The sequence below is a fragment of the Varanus komodoensis genome, unplaced genomic scaffold, assembly GCF_004798865.1.
Source record: "Varanus komodoensis strain SLA01 unplaced genomic scaffold, ASM479886v1 scaffold19, whole genome shotgun sequence".
Classification (NCBI taxonomy): Eukaryota; Metazoa; Chordata; class Lepidosauria; order Squamata; family Varanidae; genus Varanus; species Varanus komodoensis.
Window position 1 is genome coordinate 11,486,807 of NW_025335550.1, and position 22,235 is coordinate 11,509,041.

Genomic DNA, 22,235 nt, shown 5'->3' on the forward strand with positions numbered 1-22,235 from the left:
CAGGGAGGTTCCAGTGAAAACACTTTTTAAGATGAATGGGAAACGTGTGAACACAATGGTGCTGGAACTATGAGGGGCAAGCTGAGAGGGAAATGACGATGACGGGCACCCCAGGTCCCTCTCCCGAACCACAACTGTTCTGAAAAGGAATCGCGAGAGGCAAAGGGGAAGAGGGGCTTCCCACACTGGACAAATGCAGAGCGACAGCAGCCATTTTTGCAGTGTGTCTGGAGGGTGGAAGAGGGACTCGGCCTCTGGCCTACGAGGGTGAAATCCTGCATGCTCTCCCTTGCCATGGCTGCACTGATCTTCCACTTAGCAAAAGGCTTGCAGGACGGTCCAGCTTCACGCAGGGAGGCTATTTACTGGCCTTCAGGGTAAACTTGGGTGTCATTATACACCCAAGCCATTCCCGGAGCCCTTTTGGCAGAAGAGTGGGAGAAAAATACTTAAAATACGTATAGGAATAAAGCTCGTGGCAGCATGCAGGCCTTCCCCTGTACAAAAGGGTCCCCACACACACATCCACCCCTGTTTTAAGCCTCATCGCTCCTAGCTGAGGCGTCCTGTGAAGGAACCTGGCCAGTGCGTATCTGGGAAAAGCCACAGTGGAAAAGATACACACTTTGGGATTCAGAAACAAGCCTCAAAAAAGCTGTAGATCTCAGCGACTTGCTTCTCCAGAAGATGAAGGGCGGGGGAAAGACCTGTTCCTAAAAGAATAGGCTCTAAAAATAACCCGGAGTTTCTGCTCTGTGCCAATACGTGGAGGAGGCACAAGATGGAAAGCCGCGAGCCTGGTGTTCATAACTCACCTGTCAATTAACTTGCCTTGCAGGATGACAGGCGAAAGGTCGATGCCGTCGATCTGTCTGTCACGGGGAGGTTGCAGTCCTGCCAGCGCGAGGCTTGTGGTGAACAGATCCATCACGCTCGCCAGCTGATGGCTCGCCTGCAATCGACAAGACAAGCGCGTCTGCACACAGGGGGTGGACACACAAGTGCGCACAAAGGCCACCGCCGGGAGGACTTCGCTCCCAGCGAGAAGGGCTGCCACGCAAGTCGCCACCCCACGAGGCGGGCCCCGGGAGGAGTCTTGAGGGACGCAGGAAGCTGCACTGTCCCCCTTGCCCGCGCCCACCTGTGCTGGGGGCCCTCAGCCCAGCTGCCATTCCAGGACCCCTCTTGCACCCCGGCACAAAATCGCCGCGAAGGGAAACAAGACTCACCCCGAGGACAAGCCAGCGCCCGACTGAGCATGGGGCAGAGGCGGGGGACGGCTCCTTGGAGCCAGTTTTCACAGCTGGCAGAAGCCCGTTTCACAGGCGGAAGGCGCTCTCTCGCTCGCCCTCATCCCCCCACTTCTCCCTTGCTCTTCAGCTCTGGATCGCCACGGACCCGCACACTCCCTCCACCCACACACACATGCGCTACTCCCGACACACACAAGCACAAGCACAAGCGCCCTGTGGAGGCTGCGTGCATCCATTCACGCCACACCCCTTCCTCTCACACGTGCAGCAAAGTAAAAGCGGGGGCAGCCGGGCACTCGGACAAATCTCAGAGCAAGGCCAAGCACCAAGCTTCTTGGTAACCCTCGGGGGGTGGGGGGTGGGAGGCCAATCCGGCTGACCTGGAGACTCTTACGCCCAAAGGCGCTTGGGGCCAGCTGCCAGGGCCACCGGAGCAGCACTGGGGAAGCAGGGAACGTCCCTCCCCACACTCCCAGACCAACATCTGGATTAGGGATGTCGGGGAGGCAGCAGCCGGACAAGGGCTTCCCCGGGGCTGGATGTGACCATGTCAGCTTGCGGGGTTGGGTGGGGGAGCAGCTGAAGGTCACCCCTGACAGATCATGCTGGTTACTCTGAGGCGTCAGTTCCTGCAGGGCACAGGCAGGACAGCCAGTTCCCGGCGACTTCCTCCTCCTCGGTCCCTTGCTATTGAGCGGGGCCTGGAGCAGGCGGCTCACAGGAACGGCCAATTACACCCCTGGCCTCACATACTCCTCTCTATGTAAAGGAGCGCAAACTTCTTAAAGGAAATTAAACGTCAATGTTACAGCCACTTGGATTTATCTGTAGCACCACATGGGAGAGCAGAACAGGGGGGGAAACAGGAGGAGGTTACTATTTATATACAAACTTTGAAGTATTTTCAGAGGAGAAACAGGGAAAAATTTAGCATTTTCTTGTGTTGACAGCACTCTTTCATTTGACTTGCCATTCCCATAACAAGACCAGTGGTGCAGGGGGATAATATTCTAGAGACTAACAGCCCAATGAAAAATAAATAATGAAAAACAGAGGAGCAAGATCAGATATTTTCCATATCAGCAAGGAACAGCCGGTATTACGCATGTTAAGAAGAGGTTTTTTTATATATATATATATATATATATATATGGGCTTGTGTATGTGTGTATAAAAACTCTCAGCATACACAGAATGTCTTTAAGAAAACGAAATCATTTTTGCTTTGGGCCACATTGCAAGAAGAAATAGCCAGCGCTGGCGTTATCAGCGCTTTCAAGCTCTAACTCTGAATCAAAGGCGACAATTAATAAAGTTGCCCCCGCCAGGAATGGAAAAGAGGAAAGCTAAATATTTGAAACTGGGTGAACAAATGTCAGGGTGTTTTTAAATAAAATCCTTTTACATTTATCACAGCAAGCAGGCCTGATATCCCTGTCTAATTCAATTTCAATTTGTGCCCTGTGGGAGATAGTGAAGAAAAGGTTGCAGTGCTGTCTTTGGGTTGATATGTTCTTTTCTCCTTCAGGGAGCAGAACCAGGGAGGTGGGAAGAGCGGAAGGGGGAGAGAAGGAGGGGACGGAGCAAAAGGAAGATTCAAAGAGCAGCCGAACGCACATTCCTGCCAGCTGGATTCTTCTAGAAGGCAGCACGCAAAAATCTTTAAAGTTTGTTTACTGCCTAGGCTTTCACCTGGAAAATTCAGCCAGGCTGTGGGTGCGTGTGCCTGGGAGGAGACATCCACCAGACGCGTGTTCCTGCTGCTTATGCCCAACCACAGCAAAGGGATGGGGTCAAAGGCCTGTGGCCTGGGAAAAGCACCCCCAGGATGGATCCCACGGCAAAACCTCCCACTCTTACTCTCTTCTGTGCCTTTCATTTTGTTTATCCCCATCTGACTATCCCACCACACCGAACATATTGACAGTTCCCCACAAGTGCACACACTCTTAACTTGGTCATGTGTGTCGACTTTTGCCAAACCTCAGCTTTTACTTGAAGAACAAGCCAAGTTTCTAGTCCTCATGCTTCAGTGTAATACTTGTCAGCAGGTCAAAGGTCATCTTGAGAAACACTTTCAGTAGTTCCCGAGGCACAAGACTGCTAGGGGCCCCCCATGGCTGGGCACGGCACACACCTGTGTCCTCCGTTCTTCACTGTGCTAGGATTCCCGGGATGGCTGCTGCCAGATGCCCAAACAGTGGCATGTTACTTAATTTTTGCACTGAGTATAACTGCACATTTCGTGTATCTATGCACAAGGATGCAGATTTCACTTCGAAAGAGATGAGATCCCGAAAGAGGAAAGCAGCTACTCGGAACACAACAAACGAGGCACAAAGGGACTGTCGGAGCAGCTTGGAAGGCACCCAGGCGGTTCCTCAAATCCCTCCATTTACCCGGCTGTGCGTGGGTCTCCTACCTAGCAAGGAAACTGGCTGTGCTTGCAAAGAATCTGCAAGGAAGGGTCTGAAGGGAAAGCGAAGCAGCTCTTCTCAAGGTGTGAAAGAGTGAGACTTCGGACTGTGGTAGCACTACAAACCAAATAAATAACCTGTCCACAATATACTGGGTTTAAATCATTAAGAAGCACTCTTATTATGTATTTGATTAAAATTTTTGAAAGATAATATAAATAGAATCTAAATATAAATAAGAAACTAAAGGAAAGCTGGAAGCTGTAGGCCTTTGTCTGCCTGAACCCTAAATACACCCTAGGATTGCACCCGAAATGTTCCGTTTGTCCGAGAGCACAAGGCATTAATAACGAGCCGTATTCTGAGTATCCCCTTTCTCGGGGATGGAGGCACCTGCAAAGGGGAGGAAACGCCCAGTGTTTACGGAGAGGCCCGCCTCTTGCAGACACGGCGTGAGCTTGCCATCCACGAGTACTGGGGCAACGGCTCGCGCGCGCCGGCGGGCCACCTGAGGAGCGCTCCCTGCTGGCGCCTGCTGCGCCAGGATCTCGCTCCAATCCCCCTGCAGCTGGGGGAGCGGCCGCATCCTGCGCCTCAGCACAGCAGTTACTGACTCGCAGACTGCACAGAAGGCTAACAAGCTCCCGGTCGAGCCGCCGGACGCTGTGGCACCAGGATGGAGGACGTGCCTGCCGGCCAAACCCCTCTCCTAAGACTGCATGCCTCCAGAAGAGCGTCAACTGCAAGCGGCTGCTATTTCTTTGTCCCCTGCCCTGCAACCTCCGCGGGAAGCCCCGGGAGGCTGTGGCTGCTCCTGTGGCCCTGGGCCTTTGCCCTGAAAGGCCTCCCCTGACTCCTTCCGGGCTGTAAAAAAAAGAGGTGCCGCTTCAGAGCCTCACCTGCCCAGCAGGCACGTGTCCAGGCCACCAGGCGATTGCCGGTTCTCTCATGCCCCCCTCAAAGGTAGTCTGCTTGCCACACAGGAAAGGGCCATTGCTGCCTCCTGGGGAGGAAGAAACAGTCATTCGACATGATCTCCTTATGAGAGCTAAAGAAAGCTGAAACAAAGCCAAGCCGGTGCAGAATTAGCGATGGGCACAGCCAATGGGGCCTGGTTCAGGTCCCTGCTCGGGATCGGCTCCAAGCCCTCCAGGAAACACCCATCACCAAGACTCTGCATATTTACAGAAAGCCTGGCGGCGATGCCAGAGTGAGGCACTGAGGCAGGCGCCCTGCCGTGGCCTTGGCCCCAGGAACTGCCTTCTGCAAGACACGGGGCCCTTCCTGGGAGGGAAGTACCCTCCTGACAGAGGGTCCCTTTCTCTGAATTTTGAGGACCCCGCAACATGCAGTGTAGCATTTTTAGGGGTAGGCTGGCTGCTGCGTGGAGGGAGGGAGGGAGAAATCTACTTCTGCCAGCACAGTTGGTCCAGCAGAAATCTGGATCCAAGCCTTGGTGTCTGCCTGCGTCTTAACACTGGATCCGAACAGAAGCAGGTTCCAAGGGTGCTCGGAAGACTGGTCTGTTAGTCAACGAACAACCATAACAAGTTCGTCACCAGTCAATCGCCGCCACATCTTTGCAGATGGGGAGAGCAGGATGGAGAGCAGGGACCTGCTGGAGGCCGTGAAGCTGGGTGAGGAAAGCTTTTCCATCAAGGGCTGCATTCCCTGGAGGGTGATCTGGGGAGCAGGGGCACGAGCAAGGTCCCCGTTCTCTTTCCTTTTTTCTCTCCTAACAGAATCGTTAGATAACAGCAGGGCCCAACTTCCATGGAGAGGGTTGGCTAATCCATGCCCAAAATGATTCCCCGAGAACCACAGCAAGTGCGCACCTCAGCCCATGCAGGCCACCATTAACTGTGATTTGCATAAAAGGCGGAACCAGCTCATCCGTGACGGGCAGCTTTCCCTGCCTTTTGGAACGCGGGTCCCTACAAGAAACAGCGCGATGCTCTAAGGCACCAGACGGTGCGCAAAGTCCTTTGCAGCTGAACTGTGGGAAGTCAGAACTTGCCCAAGGGCACAGAAAAGCAGACGACGCTCTTTCGGTCCTGCACGCCCACAGTCAGGCTTGGAGCTGGCTGGGCCTGAGCCGGGGGCAGAGGTGCACGGACAAATACAGAGAAAGCGGGCAAGCCGTTAATGTACGGGACCGTGCCCAAAGGGAATAAAAAGCAAACACCCGCGAAACAAGGCAAACTTGGACCTTCAAGGAAACCACCATCTTAGCAGCTTTTCAGAAGAGCTCAGCAGATGTGCTTATAAAATATTTTGCATTAACTGAGAAGAAAGGAGAAATCACAGACCGGGGACTTATATCCATTGGGAGAATTCCAGCAAACTTTTTTTCTTAGCTGTTAGGTCTTAGGAACAATGGGTATGTTTGCCCTCCATACGGAAAGTTTGGAACTGCACGATTAATTTCAACCAGAAACAGGAACCAACCAGAAACGTGTATTTACAAACAACGTTTCTGAATTTGTACTGTAACTTAATGAAGCTGCAAATTCTCTACCCCAAAAGTGACGAGTTCTACACCAGCAAAGCTGACCTTGTTCAGGAGCTGAAACAAGGGCTGCGCCATTGTCAGATGTGAAAAACACAAAGGTGTCCTCGCTTATGCCGAGTTTTTGAAGATGACTCAGTATCTTCCCAATGCTGCTGTCAATTTCTCGCACGGCGTCACCATACCTGAGAGGCAGGGAGAACAGATTGCAAAACTAAATGTGCCGGTCCACGGGCAGGATGCCCAACACTTGCGTAATCTGTAACAGACACCAGTCCCGTGTATTTGTGCATAAACATTTACAAGAAACAAAAAATGTTTTATAAAAACATCCCATTTCAGAAACCAGCCAGGTCCAAATAGTTATAAAAACAACAAGAGTTCACCAGTAATATTTCATTTAAAGTAGAAATGCCGCCTAGGATACTGAGGTCTGAATACGCTGCATTCTGAACCACAATGAACGCTCAGTGGGCTAACTCTCAGGGAAGTGAAAATAGGACTGCAGCTGCTTACACTTCCCTGGAGGTTAACTCACGGAACGCTTAGAAATGGCAGGGGAAATACCAGCGTGTTCGTTCCACTGTGTGCTCCAGGTGAACGGATGCCATTGTGCTCTGGGCACCTCCTCAGATCTCGCCCAGGCACAGCACGAACTCCAGCTTTTGGTGGCCTCCAGCACAGCGGGTCCACATGCTCACCGCTGTCACCAGCTGCCAGGGCCCCTGAGCCAAGCTGGGAGACAGGGGAGCGCCCAGGCTGCAGGCAGGGGACTCGCGTGTCCTCGGCAGGCGCCTGGTCACGCCTGTCCTTGACGCCGGCCCTGCCCCGGCACCAAAACCTCTGCGCTCCCTTTCGTTTGTGCAACCTTCAGCCCGGGCTGAATCCTCTCAAGGACCTGCTGCTCCTTCGTAATAAACAAACATACTTTTCAATTTTAAGTAAGGAGCCCAGGTGTTCCAGGATAATTGCTACTGCTCTCCAGTTCCTCTCCAATACAATGAGGAAGAGGCGTGGGGCAGGGGAGGGACTTCTGTTCCCAAACATGAAAATAAATAAGACTTACAGCCCTCGCTGGCTCGTGCCCAAGAACTCCCTGGAAGCGTACACAGGCGCGTGAGTGGCATCGATCGCCCAGTACAGAAAGAACGGCTGCTGGCTGGCTTGCTGTGCACTAATAAAATCAAGGGCTTCCTGGAAATGACCAGAGAATGAACGTCAGACATGGCCCCCCACGCTGCCCGTGCGCAAGCAGCTGCAGAAAACGGCTGCGGGGTTTGGAAACCTTTTATCCAAGTAAACGGTACCTGTAAGTACATCTGGGTTAGGTTTGATTCCCCGGTTTTATGATCTATTTTTATGTCTTCATAGTACCTAAAAGAAAAATGCCAGACCTGGGAAAAACATCCCACACCGTTTTAAGCCTACCGCAATGAGGGAGAAGCGCTTGACTCCCTCCGGCCCCTGGGAAAACAGCAGAGCCCTCCTGGAACAAGTCCACTGGAAGAGGGCTCAGCGAGAGGCTTCATGGGCAGCCCGCTTCTCCGGAAGCCGCTTGTGCCTGCACAGGAATGCAGCCTGCACAGCCACCGTGAGGGCAACGAGTCGCACGTGCCACCCATGCGGAAGAGAGTCCTGAAGCAGCCGCGCAGGCATGGCTGGCTGTGCCCCCTGAACCCGGGTGGCACGGCCTGTGGGGGGGACAGCAGCACCCCCGTGACCCAGCAATGGTCCGTCTAATCTCCACGGGGGACTGCAAGGTCCCTGTGCGCACCTGTCCGGGGGTGCTGTCACACATGGTCCCCGGGGGCCTGGCGCGCCTCACGAATGGCGACAGGTGGGGAGGCTTCCGAAGAATGTGGCTTGCGGAGGCCCCTGACCCCGAGGCCCGAGGCTCCCTGCAGCCTCGCCGGGAGGAAGGGCAGCCGGGAGGGGCTGAGGCCCTCCGTTCCAGGAGCTGAGCAAAGCCAGAAGGAAAGCAGAATGAACCAGGGAACGGGCAGGTGAGGCAGCAAAACGGCTACCTGCCGATCATCTCCCAGTCCCTATAAACAGGGATGTTTGGGGCTGCTTTGTCATCGTAAGGTCCAAAGTGGCAGTTTGGGGATCCAAACCACTCGTCGAATCCGTGCCGCAAGGGATGGAACTGGGGCCGGTGGCCAAGGTGCCTGGAAGGGAAGAACAGAGGCGTCACGGTCCGGGTATCACCGGAGCACATCAGTCGTCCCGCCAGCCCTGGGCGAGCCCGCCAGACGCAGGTGCCCGTGGCTGAGGGGCCGGCGGTTGGTCCAGCGGCAGCCAACCAGTTCAGACAGCCCCCTTGGCTCCCCTGGCTCGTCGCTCCCCAGCCTCCAAAGGTCCCTCGTTCGGCCACTTCTACGCCAACAGTTCACAGCTGGTCACAACGTTAGCTTCCACGGTTCAGAAGCACCTCTCAGGAGCAGAGGAGCCATGATGTAAAACGAGGGAATCGGAGCTACGGTGCTTAATTTGCGAAGTCCGCATGTCACGGGAGGCAGATTTTTCTGGGCAGAATTTGGGCTGGCTCAGCACGGAGTCGTACGGCCCCCACGGATCCTGTACATGCCCACCGAGCCCTCCCTGGGCAGCTGGGAACAGGAGGAGCGCCGGGGGATGGTGCACCGGGCCCCAGATGCGCTGCCCTTCCCTTGCCCCGCTAGCGGGGGCATGTGGCCTGGAAACAGGCTGGCACTGCTGGAGCCAGGCCTGGCCGATCCCGCACTCCCCGTGCGCGCGAGCTGTGAGCAACGGACTTAATTAGCTTTCTGCTATGGCTCTAAGGTTGTTCAAGATTCGCTGCTTTTGAGATAATTCCCTGGAACCAATCTCTATCTGTGCTGTTTATTTCCTTTCCCCAGGTATATGAATTTACATTTATTAGCACTCAGCTGCAGCCCCGTTGCCTGCAGCTCAGTGGGCTGCGCGGGTTTTTCCCCTTCTCAGGCTGTCTGCTGCGTCGATGTGCAGCAATAAATAATTCACAGCTCTGGATCCATGCGCTTGCTTTCTTCCCTCGGCCTGCTCTGCATTTCTGGTGGCAAACGAGTCGATTGTGAGGGAACGTCTGCCGGCTTGCTTGCAAACCAGCCCCCACAGACGAGGCCTGCTCCGACTTTGCTCCTATTTTTATCCTGTCCTTTCCCGGAGGAGCGAAGGGCAGCACGCACGGTCACCCCCTGCCTTCTGGCCCTTTGTGCGACTGGGCAGGCTGAGCCAGGCTGTGAGAATGCGGCCAGCCAGCGCGTCCCTTGGCTGGGACTGCGGGCACGGGACTGAATCGAGGCTCCCCTGGACTAGCTCTCAAGGACACACCTGCCCTTGAATGTATTCCCCAAACTCATCTGTAAATAAATCACTCATGTATATGCTACACTGAGATGCTTTGTAGTGCTGGACTATCATTTTGTGTGACAGACAAGACTGAATTCAGAGCCAAATCTGTCGAGGCACCGGCTGCTGTGGCTCAAACCAGAAAGGCGAGGGGAGCTGCGGGAGCGTGGCCCCGGAGCCTTGGGTCTGCATGCAGCTGCCCGGGGGCATGAGCCCCCAAACTGTGCAGTGCTGCGCCCGGGAGGCAGGCGCTGGAGCTCTGAGATCAGAAGCTCAAACCAGACTGCAAGCCCTGGACACACGAAAACCCGCCGGAAGGATCCTCTCGGGGGGGCGGGGGGGGAACCGGTATGAATCCTCGTCCTAGCCACTGCTTTTTCTGTCAGCAGTAAATCCATACACTGGCCAGGGAAGGCAAGAGGCAGGGGAGACATAGGAGAGAAACCGTCACCTTGGCCTGTATCCTTCCTGTTTTTTCCTTCTAGGGCCTCAGAAACTGCACTCTTCCGCAGCTGCAGAGCTGCTCCTTAACAACCATGATTTATCTAAAAGAAGCGTTTTCAGTGCCCGCGCTATTCCCCCTGTTAACACCTGCGCCAGCACCGTGGAGGCTTGCCATCAATTTCAATGATCCAACTCTTAGTTCCTTTAAAAGAGCTCCTGGGATGCGGCGCAGGCAGATTGCAGGTCAATATTTGTTTGCTGGCGCGCTCATTTACCCTCTGCCCACCCAGCTGATGCTGTGGGTCTTTGGAAGAGTGCGAGCTTCAGTTCTCCTTTCCGCTGGGAAGGGAGTGACGCTCTGAGGCTGGCAAAGCAGGGCCAAAAATCGAGCAGCTGCGGAGGAAAGCACCGCCACCCCGGAATCAACAATCAGAGGCGGCAAAAGGTTAAAAAAAAGGCGTTACTATGACCGGCTCCGGTGGCGCAGCCTTCTAGTCTGTGATGAAATTCAGTGCAACGTGTTGCGTTTATTACCTATGCGCGTCTAACAGTGCTCAGCTTTGAAATGCGATCCCACCAGGTGGGAGGGGAGATGCCCCGAGTGGCTTTCTGAGGACAGGGAGCCAAGACGGACGTGAGCCAGATTCCTGCACGGATACAGCAGATCGCAGACATAAAGGGAGTAGTAAGAAGGCACGTTACCATTTGCCAACCAGCTTATTGACATAGCCTGCTTTCTTCAGCAATTCGGGGAGGAGCAGTTCGTAATCTGGGATGCCCCCTGTAATCTCCTGGGGCGTGTAGGCTGCATGGAGACAAAAACACTTCAGCCAGGCTGGCAAACGGGGGGCAGCAGCTTTCTGCAGCAACAAGATTTATCAGCTGTCCTCCGCGCAGGGCCAGCCAGAGGGCAGTTCAAGATTGGAGCAGGAGGCCGGAGTCAGAGACGAGCGGGGCCAGGAGAGAGAGGAGGGAGCCCAGATCGGGGATTAGCAGCATCGCTCTGGGCCATGCTGAGCTAAATACTACCCGAGCACATCCCAAGCAGCTGCCCGCAAGTTTCTGGTCATGTCATGCATTAAGTGAAATGACTAGAAATGCCTCTTCTCAGGAACCTGTTAATCCCCCAAGTCTTGGAAAGTAGCGAGCCATGGAACTGCTCTTAGAAACACGAAGAAACCAGTGGGACCGGGAGCAAACTGACGCAGCAGGCTCTCTTGCCTCACACATGCTAGAACACATTTGCACTTCTCATGAAGAAGAACAGGATCACCAGCTCAGAAGCTGCGGTACTCAGGCTGTTGCCCCCAGAGAAGAAAAGCTGCGGCACAGCAGTCAGGGAGGGTCCGTGGCCGGCCAGCCCTCGCTTTGCCTCTTTAGGAGAGGAGCAGCACAGCCCGAGTCCTCGAGGATCACCCACCGTCAGTGCAGGCAGTGACTGGAGCGGCTCCACAGGGAACTGCCTGGCTGAGGTGACGCACTGTTTTCCAGGCTCAGAACACACGTGTAAGCAAGGAAGGGCTTGCAGATCTGGCCCGAGAGACTGCGAGCGGGGGTGATGCCGCATGCCTTCCCCTGCAGCTCTCGCGCATCTCACGTACCAGCTACCCTCCTCTGTCCGCGAAGAGACGAACACCCACACTTGCCAACATGCAGTCTGCCTCAGTCCGGAGCTGTAAATGCATGCTGCAAAACATATGGTCTCCCGCAGCATCTGCCATTTTGGAACAAACAACACGCACACCAACCAGATCGGCCTCCGATCAGCTCAAGCTGGCACCTCCCAACAGGAGTGTGGGAACAAAGCTGGCTTTGTGGACAGCTTGGTGGTGCTCGCCAGATGCCCTTGCCCGGCTTAGCAGGAAGAACATATTTCTACGAGTGGATTTCAGACAGATTGTTAACCTACAATAATCACATGCAGCCCTGTTCCCGGCTTCCTTTTGCTGAATGTTAATTAGCCCATCCGCCAGAGCAATGTCTTCGGCCGCAGCAGCGAAAACAGGCTTGGGCCCCAGGATTTGCTCTGCGGCAAGAACTCTGGGGACTTTTTTTATTTTCTGCAAGATGGCTTAGTCCCAGGTGGATGGATTATCTTGCTTTATTTAGCTAACCGTGGTCAAAAAGCGCCACAGGCCCCAGAGGCTGCATGAAGCGGAGAACTACAGTTCGCTCTAGAACCAGAGGCATTTCCCTTTCCTCTGCGCACAACGGAGAAGAGTGGGGTGCATGAACAAGAAATGCACGCCAGTTTGTTTCTGCCCCCCTAAAAAGCCCCGCAGTACCTGCCCCCTTGACTGACCCGGCAAACACCCAGCCGACATGCTTGCAATACGGCCCGTTGCTAAGCCCTGCGCCTGGCAGGAGCCCTCTGCTGATTTCAGGAAGGCTCGCGGGTGCGTTTAGGGGCTTCCGAGCAACATCCTCGAAGCGTCCTCAGTCAGACAGCTTGAGGCATGACTCTGACACTGGGCCAGGCCGGGCCGGGCCTGCAAACATTGCGCCTCTTCCGTGGGAAAACATACCATTTCTGGCATGGGCGTTTGTGGTGTAGAAGCCGTTCCGGATGGGGAGACGACCTGTCAGGAGCGCCGCCCTCGCTGCAGAGAGAAGAGAAAAGGCCACTGAGGTGCAGCGGCATCGTGCGGCTGGGGGGCCCTCCTCCGAGGGCACATCTGCCCATCCCAGCTCCGCTGTTTCACCCATGCCCACGCACCACAGGCCTCACATGTGGGAGCATCATCCTGCCCCGCTCTCGTCATGGACAGCGGAGACATGGCGGTGTGCTGCTGCGCAGGGAAACAAGCACATTTCCGGGGTCTGCTCGCAGGAGCATTTCCACTGTGGCTTTCATTTTTTTAGAAAATGTGTTCCTACAGTACCAGGTGCCGGCATTGCTAGTGCTTCACTTGGGAGGCGCTTTAATTATTCCACCCACTGTGCTGGCCCCGTTTTTAGAGCTTTGTGTGGTTACTGGTTATTAGTACGGCTACTAAGTCTCTATGCCAGCCTTTTCCCTCTTTAAAGGAATCCAAGGCAAATGACATGGTTTTCCACCTCTCCGTTTCAACCTCACAACAACCCTGTGGAGTAGGTCAGGCTAAGAATCAGTGACCTGCCCAGTCACCCAGGCAACTTAATGGCCGAGTGGGGACTACAACCAGGACTGACCAAGCCCCTGTTCAACACTCTAACCAGCATACCACACTGGCTCGTTGTGCCACACAATTTTATCTTGATGCTCCTTCTCTTCTGTTTTAAGCATCTTTGATTTAATTCTTCAGCACATTCTCCACTATATTTTATGCTTTTATTTTTTCCAGTAAAGTCCCAGAACGCTTTGGCTAATTGATGATATAGAGATATAATAAAGAAATAAAGGTTCACAAATATTCTGAAATATACAAACTCAGTCTTTGCATAATGGAAAGAACAATTTGCCAACACTGACTTCATCACAGGGGCAAAATACGACTCAAGTTTAACAACATGCCTCATGGGCGACAGTGTGACCCCGGGGCTTTAACGTTTACTCACACGGTGAACAGAGAGGGTTGGCAGTGTAGAAGTCTGGGAAAATCATTCCTTCGGCAGCCATCTGGTCTAGGTTTGGGGTTTCTCTAGCGGGATGGCCAAATACACCCAGGTCACCCCAGCCCATCTGAAGAAACACCAGCACACAAGAAAGAGGGGGAAAATCAGTTTTTGAAGTAGTAGGCATTTTTCTTTTTCAGTCACTTGAAATAGCATCTGCCCCGTCACACCCAATCACGTCCCACCATGACTTCCACTTCTCCACGCCGGAGGGGGAATCACCCTTTTCAGTTTCAATTACATAAGCACAATTTGGAGGGTTTCAAAAGACCGGAAGAAAACCAGAAAGCCGGCATCTCCAGTCAGAACAAGATGAAGGCTGAACCTCTTTCAGCCTGAGGGCCAAATGTGATTTTGGGAGATGCTTTGGGGGGCCACATTCACATAGTGGGTGGGACAAAACGGGTGGGGACCAAAGCCTCACCCTGTTTTAGCTTAAGGCTCTTAACGCCAGTATCAACGAAGGCTCCAGAAGGACACTTCCGAGGGGCATTTCGACATATTGGGGGTGAGGTAAAGGGGGACTGCCCAAAGGCCAGGAAAGCGCCAAATGGCTACCGGTTCAGGGCGACAGGTGACGGCCATGTGGAATCTTGGGAGGCTGGCTGCCCTGGCCCCGCAGACCTGGAGTTTCAGGATCCCAGCATAAATAGCCCAGTATTCTGTCTCCAGCAACAGTCCACAAAATACCACAGAGACGCAGAAAAGCCGTGCAGAGTGCAACGATATGCCCCCTCGCCGTTTGTCCCCAGCAATGTGTGTCCACAGATGCGTTGCTTCCGAACACCAAAGTTCGAGGTCTATCCATAATGGCGGGCAGGCACTGACAGGCCCATTCTCCAAGATCTTTCCCTCCCGTCCCGTTTTTAAACTGTCTTATGCTAGTTGCTGCCAAAACATCCTGAGCCAATTAAACCTGAAGGCAAACTATGCGCCACGTGAGAAAGGAAGCTATTTTGCGGCAGTTACGCGAATCCCGCCATGGGGCTGAGTCGAGAGAGCTTCCAGACATTTCTCAAAAGGCGCCATGCTTTGCTTGTCCTTCCTGGCACCTGCAGCTAAACCACTCTGGGTCTTGCCACAACCTTTTCTTTACATGCATATATACTGAATATAATAAAAGCAAAAACGCCCTTTTGTGCTACCAAAAAATACTTAAATCAACAGGAGCCACCTTTTAAAGGAACAAAAAATTGCAGCTACAATTTCAGGCAACTAAAACAGGGTTCAAGGAGTAATAAGCTAAAACTAAAAATAAATACAGGCGCCGCATTAGGAAGCATTTTTGTAGCAGCACGTTCAGCTGAACCACAGAATAATTTCCCTAAAATGGCTGATGAATCACACTCACAGGAGGCGCTCACAGGACCGCAGGCCGACGCCTGCCCGCCAGCGGCATTCTCCACCGCAAAGCCTTCCCCTGAAATCAAGTTTTATCTGCCAGGACAATTCTGCTCATTGCAGGGGGACATCGGGCACCGGCCGCCTCGCCCGGGAGACGGCAACATAGCCTCCAGCCACTGGCCGCAAAGTGCCCCTTCTCCTCTGTTGCCCAGCTGCCTGCTCAGCTCTCATAAACACCAAGGTGTGGCGTCCTTGGTGGAGTCCGTCCGTCTCGTCGTTGCTCCTCCTGCTCCTCTGCCCACAACACTTCCTCACAGGGTTGTCTTTTCCAGCAAGACTTGCCTTCTCATGGTGCGCCCAAAGGACAGGAGACTCAGCGTCATCATTTTAACTTCCAGGGAAAGTTCTGGCTTGATGTGGCTGAGGACCCACTAGCTTGTTTCTCCCAGTCTGGAATACTCGCAAAGCTCTCCTTTGGCAGCGTGATTCAAATGCTTCCGATCAGCTTTAATGCTGTCCAGCTTTGCACCCGTACAAAATGAGAAATGATACTTCCCAGCATCTACCCAGTTTCGTCTGAGTGTTCAAAGTGCATGAAAGTTCACATGTGTGAGTATCTCAGGCAGCTGCCTAAAACCACCAATGGTGAATGAAAACAGCTATCCTGGGTTCAAGACAGAATTCCTTCCTAGTCCTCCCTGGAGATGCCCAGACCCAAACCTAGAACCGCTTGCATGAAAAATATGTGCTCCACCACCCAGGTATGCCCCCTCTGTTGCTCTCCTTACAACAACCCTGTAATGTAGGTCAGCATTCATATACCCCATATGGTAAATGGGAGGTGGAAAGTGGACTGGCCATTCAGAGGGGCACTTACACTTGCCTGCCCAGCCCAAACAAAAAGGCATCTGGCAACACCGTAATGACTGTTGAGGCTTAATTCCTGCGCCACCGTGGCCTGGGCCACAGAGTGCATTCGTGGCAGAGGCAAATTAGTTTTCGAGGATGTCCCAATTTATATCTCAGTTTCTGAGCAACTATGCTCCATCAGCCACTTCTCATGTCATCCACGAATTGGATGGGTCTGTCCAAGCAGTCGTGCTTTCCTCACAGTGTAGGTATGCACAGCAGGTCTGTCTGTCCTCCTCCTTCAAAAGCTTTGGTGGTATAATACAGGCCTGAAGGCCTTGACCTGTAGAAAGCTGCCTGTAACGAGCTTGTGCTGGCGCTAGCACACAAGAAAAGCATTCCAAATGCTGGCACTGGGAGGCAATAGAAAAGGTGAGCAGAACACGGGCAGTGTAAGAAGTCCAAGGCACTGCTGTGGGTATTTTTATCCCTTCAAACCGTCAATACAAACGGAAAGCCTCGAAGATGCTCCTCTTGGAGATGAGAGGAGGGGATGCAAGTTGCAGAGCAGGCTTCACCAGGGGCAAGCTGATCCAGAAGCCTCCATGCCGGTATTTCTGGCTTTTGTACCCAAAGCTGGCCTCAAGATGGTTTACAAGGAGGCCCCAGCCTAGCTTACCACTCAAGACAGCTTGTCTGCATCAAACTGCAAAACTGCTAGAGACAACCCAGCCAAACTGCCCAGAGGACGTGTTTCCTGGCCTCGTTGTCTGCCACAGGTCAGGGCTCCTTGTGGCCCCCAGGCACAACTCCCTGAAGGCAGCCCTTAAATTGCAAAGAGGTGCCCTCCCTCCTGGCCTGGAGATCCACAGCACGCACAGCAGGTAACTCGAGCAGGCACCTGAGGCGGGAGCAAACCCCCCTCTGCCCACGAGAGAACGAGCAAACCCACAAGCATGTGCTCTATTTTCACAAAATCTAAGGACACACTCTGTCCAGGGGCAGCACAGGCCACGTGGGCCCCTCCAGATGTTTTGCGCCGCAACTCCCATAACCACTGGCCAACTCCCATAATGCCTGGGGCTGTTGTAGCCCAAACCGTGTGAGCAGCACCAGCAGCCCCACTCCTTGGCCTCCTCCCCCAACCTGGAGCCCTCCAGATGTGCTGGGCTGCCATATTCATCGTCCCCTGCCAGCATGGCCTACGGTCTGGGGATAATGGGAGGTGCAGCCCTACCTATCGGGAAGGCAGCAGGTGGGGGAAGGCTGGCCTGACAGCATGGTCGGCCCTGCCCCAGTGCCGTTTCTCCCCCAAGCAAGCCTCCACCAGAGCTGCTTTCCCCAACGTGCTGCCCTCCAAGGAGCTGGACTACAACTCCCAGCACCCTCCAACCAGCCAGGCCAGGGAAAGCTTCGTCGAAGAGGCGCCCCACTTCGAGGCTGCTCCGTCCCCGCTGCCGCAGAGCCCGCCCGCCCGCCCGCTGAGGGGACCCCTCGGAGGAGCCCTTCGCCCCTCCGGCAGGGACCGGCCCTCTTCCCCGCCCCCCGGCTCACATCGTCCATCAGCAGCAGCAGCAGGTTGGGGGGGCGCGCCAGGGCGACCCCCGGCAGGCCGCAGACCCCGGCCAGGCCCAGCCACAGCGCCGCCGCCAAGCCCGTCTCCATGGCAACCAAGCCCAGCCGCGGCCTGGTTCGGCGCGAGCGATCAAGAGTCAGGCGAGGCGCGGGCCAAGAGGCTCGCAGGACACCCGCCGCCGCTACGCAGTCACTTCCGGTTCTCCGTCGCACATGCGTGGCTAAGCCATAAAGATGGGGCAACGCGGCGATCCAGAAAGCGGCGTGGGAGCCGAGGAGGAATAGTGCGGCGTCCTCTTTGAGTAATACGATACTCTCTGTTTGGCTCCGGGTAGTCAGCCCGTAAGAAAATAAGCCCGTCTTTGCTCTTAGCCCCGCATATGGCGGCGGTCATCAAGCGGAACTGTGGGCGCTGCGCCGTCGCTCCCGTCTGTTCCCGTAGAGGTGGGAAACAGAACCCGCTCATTCCGAGTCACGAGGGCAGGAGACAGCGTCGGTCACGTGAGCGCTGGGAGGGCAGGGAGGCGCGAGGGAGCTGTGCGTCCGCCAGTATCCAAGATGGCGGTGTGCATCGCGGTGATCGCCAAAGAGGTCGGGGAGGGGGCCGGGGGGAGGGCGGCGGAGGCGGGGGGGGGTCCCTTGAAAGTGGGGAGGAAGGGGCCACGCAGGGGAGGGGGTTGGCTGTGTCATTTTCCCCGCTAAGGAGCCGTGTTCACGCTCTGCCCTTTTTGCAATAGCGGGGAAGAATGCAGGTAAGAGACAGCCTTGGGTACAGGAAAATCAGAATATAACTACTGTTATGTGTGCAGCAGAATATGCGATCACCGCTCAGAGACTTGAGCAATTCTTTCGGCAGTGGACTCTCGTGCACGCCAGCCTGTGAAGACTTGCCTTGTTCCGGGACGTGACCCTGGCTTGCTTTGGCTGGGTCTTTCCGGGGGATTCGATATTAACATTCTGGGAAACGGTTTAACATACCGATGCTCCTGTGGGACAGGAAGCTGGAGCTAGGTGTATGGCTGGGTTCCTTCACAGTCTTCTTTGTTCCTTTCAAGAACTATCCCCTGTACATCAACAGCGTCCCCACAGAGAACGAGCTCAAATTCCACTACACGGTGCACACGTCCCTGGATGTCGTGGATGAGAAGATCTCTGCTCTGGGGAAAGCCCTCATGGACCAGAGAGAGCTCTACCTGGGGCTCCTGTACCCGACCGAAGACTACAAAGTGTATCTTTGCTTCTTGCCCGGGCTTTTCCTGCAAGCGCACCGCTGCTTTCGGCCCCGCCTGGTCATGCTAAGGCTGCCTCCCGCAACCCGGCACCCCCCAGAGGAGTCGGACTACCACTCCAGTGACCTATGCTGCTAGCGAGGGTCCCGGGGTGAGGAAGGCCTCAGGGAGCTTAAGGAGAGCTGCTGATGGAGGAAGGTCATGCAACTCCTCGCATCCTCAGGCAGCATCCCATAGTAGGACTTTCTCTGTCAAAACACGTTTAGCGGAGCGTCCTTTGTGTGCTTCTCATACTTAACTTAGAAAAGAGCCAGTGGCTCAGGAAGCCTTCCTGTAGACTTGTAACTCTGCTAGTGCCTAGCCAGAACCCAACCAGATCCTTCCTCCTGTTGAACAGAAAGGGCCTGCAATTAAAGCCGGCTGAGGCGCTGGGTTCACAGAACGAGGCTACACAGAATCGCCATGCTTTTATTTCAAGGCCCGCTACCTGGATGTTGTTCTCGTGCTCGTTGCTTAGGAAGCGTCTGGCTTCACCCGGGAGCTTTGCATGTCTGTGCAGACAGCACTAAACCAGATGGACGGGGGCCTGCGTTCCTAGCACATGTTCCTTAACCGACCGAGCAGGTACGGCTACGTGACAAATTCCAAGGTGAAGTTTGTGATGGTGGTGGATTCTTCAAACACGGCACTCCGAGACAATGAAATCCGAAGCGTAAGTGCAGGGCCGGGCCAGCACCCACAGCGGGGCTCTCCGGGTGGACGTGGCCCTCTCGGTACACGTCTGTGAAAGAGGGTCTTGTGTGGGCATCACCAGAAGTGGTTCCTTTTTCAGATGTTCCGGAAGCTGCACAACTCTTACACAGACGTCATGTGCAACCCCTTTTATAATCCTGGGGACCAGATCCAGTCGAGGTGAGTCAGCTGTTGAGAATCCCCGTTCCTTGGACTTTGCTGCCTCCCTCCTTCGTAATCGCAAAAGCAGCTGCTGGGTTCTTCCTGTGGCTGCTCGGCCTACAGGTCGCATCCGGCCCAGTGAGCATCGCTGTGTCCTGCGGTCCCTACGGAAGGCCCGATTCCCACCAGAAGCGCTCCTTCCCGTTCAGTCGGGCGGCACATGCAGAACCCCGAGCACAAAGCTGCCCCTTGCCCTTGGATGGGGCTCCGCAGCTTTGACGGCCATCAAACGCTTTTTTCTAACACTTCCTGTCTCTGCTTTTCCCAGGGCCTTCGACAACATGGTGATGTCCATGATGGTGCAAGTCTGCTGAAGCATCCTGGCTCCGCCCCCCCCCCGAGGTTGGTCCCCGTGCAGGACTGTGTGATGTTCTTTGTGTATATTCTGTGAAATAAAGTCCTTTGGCAAGTCATCTTGAAGTGTTCACCGGGGCATAGAAGGGGACCCATACTCGCCCCCGTAGTCTGTGGGGTCCCAGGCATGGCGAGCAAAAGGGTGGCTGCAGCAGGCCCTGGGGTCCGTGACTCACGTCTTAAGACCTGCTTCTCTCTCGAACACTTTCCTCCACTTGTAAGGAGCCCCGGCCTCTTTCTTGCTGCCAACAAAATAGTAGGAAGATATATTGCACGGTTTAATGGCAGAGCCCTGCAATTAAACTCAAATTACTTGGCCAGAAGTAAATTGAAGTCTGACAGAACGAGGCTGTGCGTCAGCCCGATATTCCAGAGCAGCAGATTGAGGCTGGATGTGTATGCAGCAGACGCATGCCTATTAAGCAGGCCGACGTGGTAGATAATCAACCGCTTTGCCAAGGCAGACAGAACCCAGAGGTGCAGCTGGGCGAGTCCGTTGCCGTAAAAACCATGGTTTTCGGGACACCACAGGACATTTCCGGGTTCTGGCCCGCTATCGTGGTTTGGGGCGCTGCAGCAGCTTCCCCCTGCGCTGTGGGCTGCGGGGTCCCAGAGGCTGAACGAGTGCCTCAGAAGGAAATGCCCGCCGGGCTGGGACGCGATGGAGGGAGGCTCCCACATCAGCAGTGTGAATCCATGTCCCACACTCACGCTCACGGTGGAAAAACCGGAAGCCGTGCTTGCAAGTACAGAACGCAAATGCACAGAATCCAAATCGCGTTCCGCAGCCGCCAGCTCCGACGGCTTTAGAGGGGACCTTGGCGAGTGGGAGGCAGCGAGGCCCCTTCCCGTCCACTGGCCATCATGGCCTTGGGAGACGGCGTGGCAGTTGCTGTGGAGCGTGAGGAGGATGCTGTCGTCGTCACGTCCCCCAGTGGGCTTCCCACGGAGAGCTGGCTGGCCGGCTGCTGTGAAAAAAATGGGCCACTTCGCACGACGCTGGTTCATTATCCCCTCCAAGGCCCGTAATGCAAATACAGAGGCCCGGAACAGGCCGGTGGAGTCGGTCGGAAGGTTAACATCCTGATCCTGGAACGTTCCCCAACATGCTGCCCTCCGGCTGTTTTAGAATGCAATTCCCATTCGCCCCAGCCAGCACAGGAACTGTAGTCCACAACTGGAGGGGGAGGTGTTTGCTCACAGGATGCCAAAGAAACGGGGTACAAAATCTTCAACATGCTAATTTTGGATGTTCGGGGATGGTTTTCATCCTCCTTTTGTTAATAAAGGGGGACATGGAGAACTAAGACGGAAGTCCAGAATTGGTGCAAGACCAAAACGTGGGCACCTCTTGCTTGCCCGCCCGTTGCTGCCGCAAGGGGGGGCCTTCTAAGAAGGCAAGTCAGCGCGCAGGAAAACCAACCAGCCCTCTTGCGGATTTAGTTTAATTAATAGGATCATTTATTTTGCCTTTTAAAAAACATCAACATCTTACAAAACCACTTTATGACAGTCTGCGCCTTTGTGTATCGCCATATAAACATTCATACAAATCTCCTTTTCACCATCTGCCTATTCATTGCTCACTTTGGCTACCATTTCTAGGAAGCGCTCCCGTGCAGCCCCCACGGAAGAAACGGGCACAGAACCCTGCAGCTTCCATGCATCTCAGTGAGGTGGGCACAGAAGAAATTCCTGGGGGGGGGCTTTAAAAACAGGCTAATGAATAAATTGCACCTTTGCACTTGCCAGAATCAACAGGCCGTGTTTTTCAACCTGTAAAGGGAGTGTGAAGCCATCACCAGGTCCCCCACATCCTGGAATTGCAATGCTTCAGCAAAAGAGGACTGGAAAAATCACCAAACGCCACGGAGTTTTTAGATTTATTCAGCTGCACGCTAGAAGGGGACTAAAAGTGAAAGATCGATTATGTAAAATTTCAGACAGGTCCTTTCTGGATATAGTGCAAGTCACGAGACAAGGAGATGGTTTTCTCCTTAGGAACGCCACAAACTTGGCAGGCTGCAAGATGCATTTCTTCATCAGGCAAGTCTTTTCACAAAAAGCTACTTTAGTAAGAATGAAACTTGTTTTGACTGGAGCAGAAAAAGACAACAGCATTTAATCAGTCATTTAGCAGTTGAGCCCGATAATAAAAATTCATTTAAATTTACTTGAAGCAAGCTTTTTTTAAATTAATTTAAAAAGAGGTGGGTATAATAAGAAAGCAACCCAAGACATGCAAAACCACATCAGCCCTCGCTAGTGATTTTCTTCTTAGCTTCATCGCCCACAGAATCCCCTTATCTAGACTTCACAGCTCTTGGGGAATGGAAATTTAGAATTGCTCAGATGAGGTGAG

The 22,235-nt window shown here is 54.1% G+C and overlaps 2 protein-coding genes across 6 annotated transcripts in view; one reads left to right on the plus strand and one right to left on the minus strand.

Annotated features, from left to right (window-relative positions):
* GALNS (galactosamine (N-acetyl)-6-sulfatase) overlaps window positions 1-17,753 on the minus strand; it is a 37,556-nt gene extending 19,803 nt beyond the window's left edge. The window contains exons 1-10 of one of the 5 annotated variants that reach the window (XM_044427888.1): window positions 17,316-17,753; window positions 13,512-13,635; window positions 12,500-12,574; window positions 10,677-10,779; window positions 8,204-8,347; window positions 7,487-7,553; window positions 7,246-7,373; window positions 6,225-6,364; window positions 4,570-4,673; window positions 816-952 (exon numbers count right to left, since the gene is read on the minus strand). In XM_044427888.1, the coding sequence (XP_044283823.1) occupies window positions 816-952; window positions 4,570-4,673; window positions 6,225-6,364; window positions 7,246-7,373; window positions 7,487-7,553; window positions 8,204-8,347; window positions 10,677-10,779; window positions 12,500-12,574; window positions 13,512-13,635; window positions 17,316-17,426 (1,133 nt within the window). In that variant the 5' untranslated portion in view covers window positions 17,427-17,753. Of the gene's footprint in view, window positions 1-815; window positions 953-4,569; window positions 4,674-6,224; window positions 6,365-7,245; window positions 7,374-7,486; window positions 7,554-8,203; window positions 8,348-10,508; window positions 10,780-11,575; window positions 11,633-12,499; window positions 12,575-13,511; window positions 16,676-17,315 lie in introns of those variants that run through there. The other 4 variants (XM_044427890.1, XM_044427892.1, XM_044427891.1 and 1 more) reach the window with 4 other exon arrangements.
* A 51-nt stretch (window positions 17,754-17,804) lies between these two features.
* Window positions 17,805-19,932, plus strand: TRAPPC2L (trafficking protein particle complex subunit 2L). Its single transcript, XM_044427789.1, has 5 exons — window positions 17,805-17,927; window positions 18,392-18,564; window positions 19,190-19,277; window positions 19,398-19,477; window positions 19,788-19,932. The coding sequence occupies exons 1-5, from the start codon at window positions 17,895-17,897 to the stop codon at window positions 19,831-19,833; spliced, it is 420 nt and encodes a 139-aa protein (XP_044283724.1). The 5' UTR covers window positions 17,805-17,894; the 3' UTR covers window positions 19,834-19,932.
* Window positions 19,933-22,235: the final 2,303 nt, after the last annotated feature.

Excerpts from the sequence above, each read along its gene's own strand:
- TRAPPC2L (XM_044427789.1), top strand. The coding sequence starts at position 17,895 with ATGGCGGTGTGCATCGCGGTGATCGCCAAAGAG. Across the intron at positions 17,928-18,391 it reads TCGCGGTGATCGCCAAAGAG|AACTATCCCCTGTACATCAA; the intron begins GTCGGGGAGGGG and ends GTTCCTTTCAAG. Across the intron at positions 19,478-19,787 it reads GGGGACCAGATCCAGTCGAG|GGCCTTCGACAACATGGTGA; the intron begins GTGAGTCAGCTG and ends TGCTTTTCCCAG.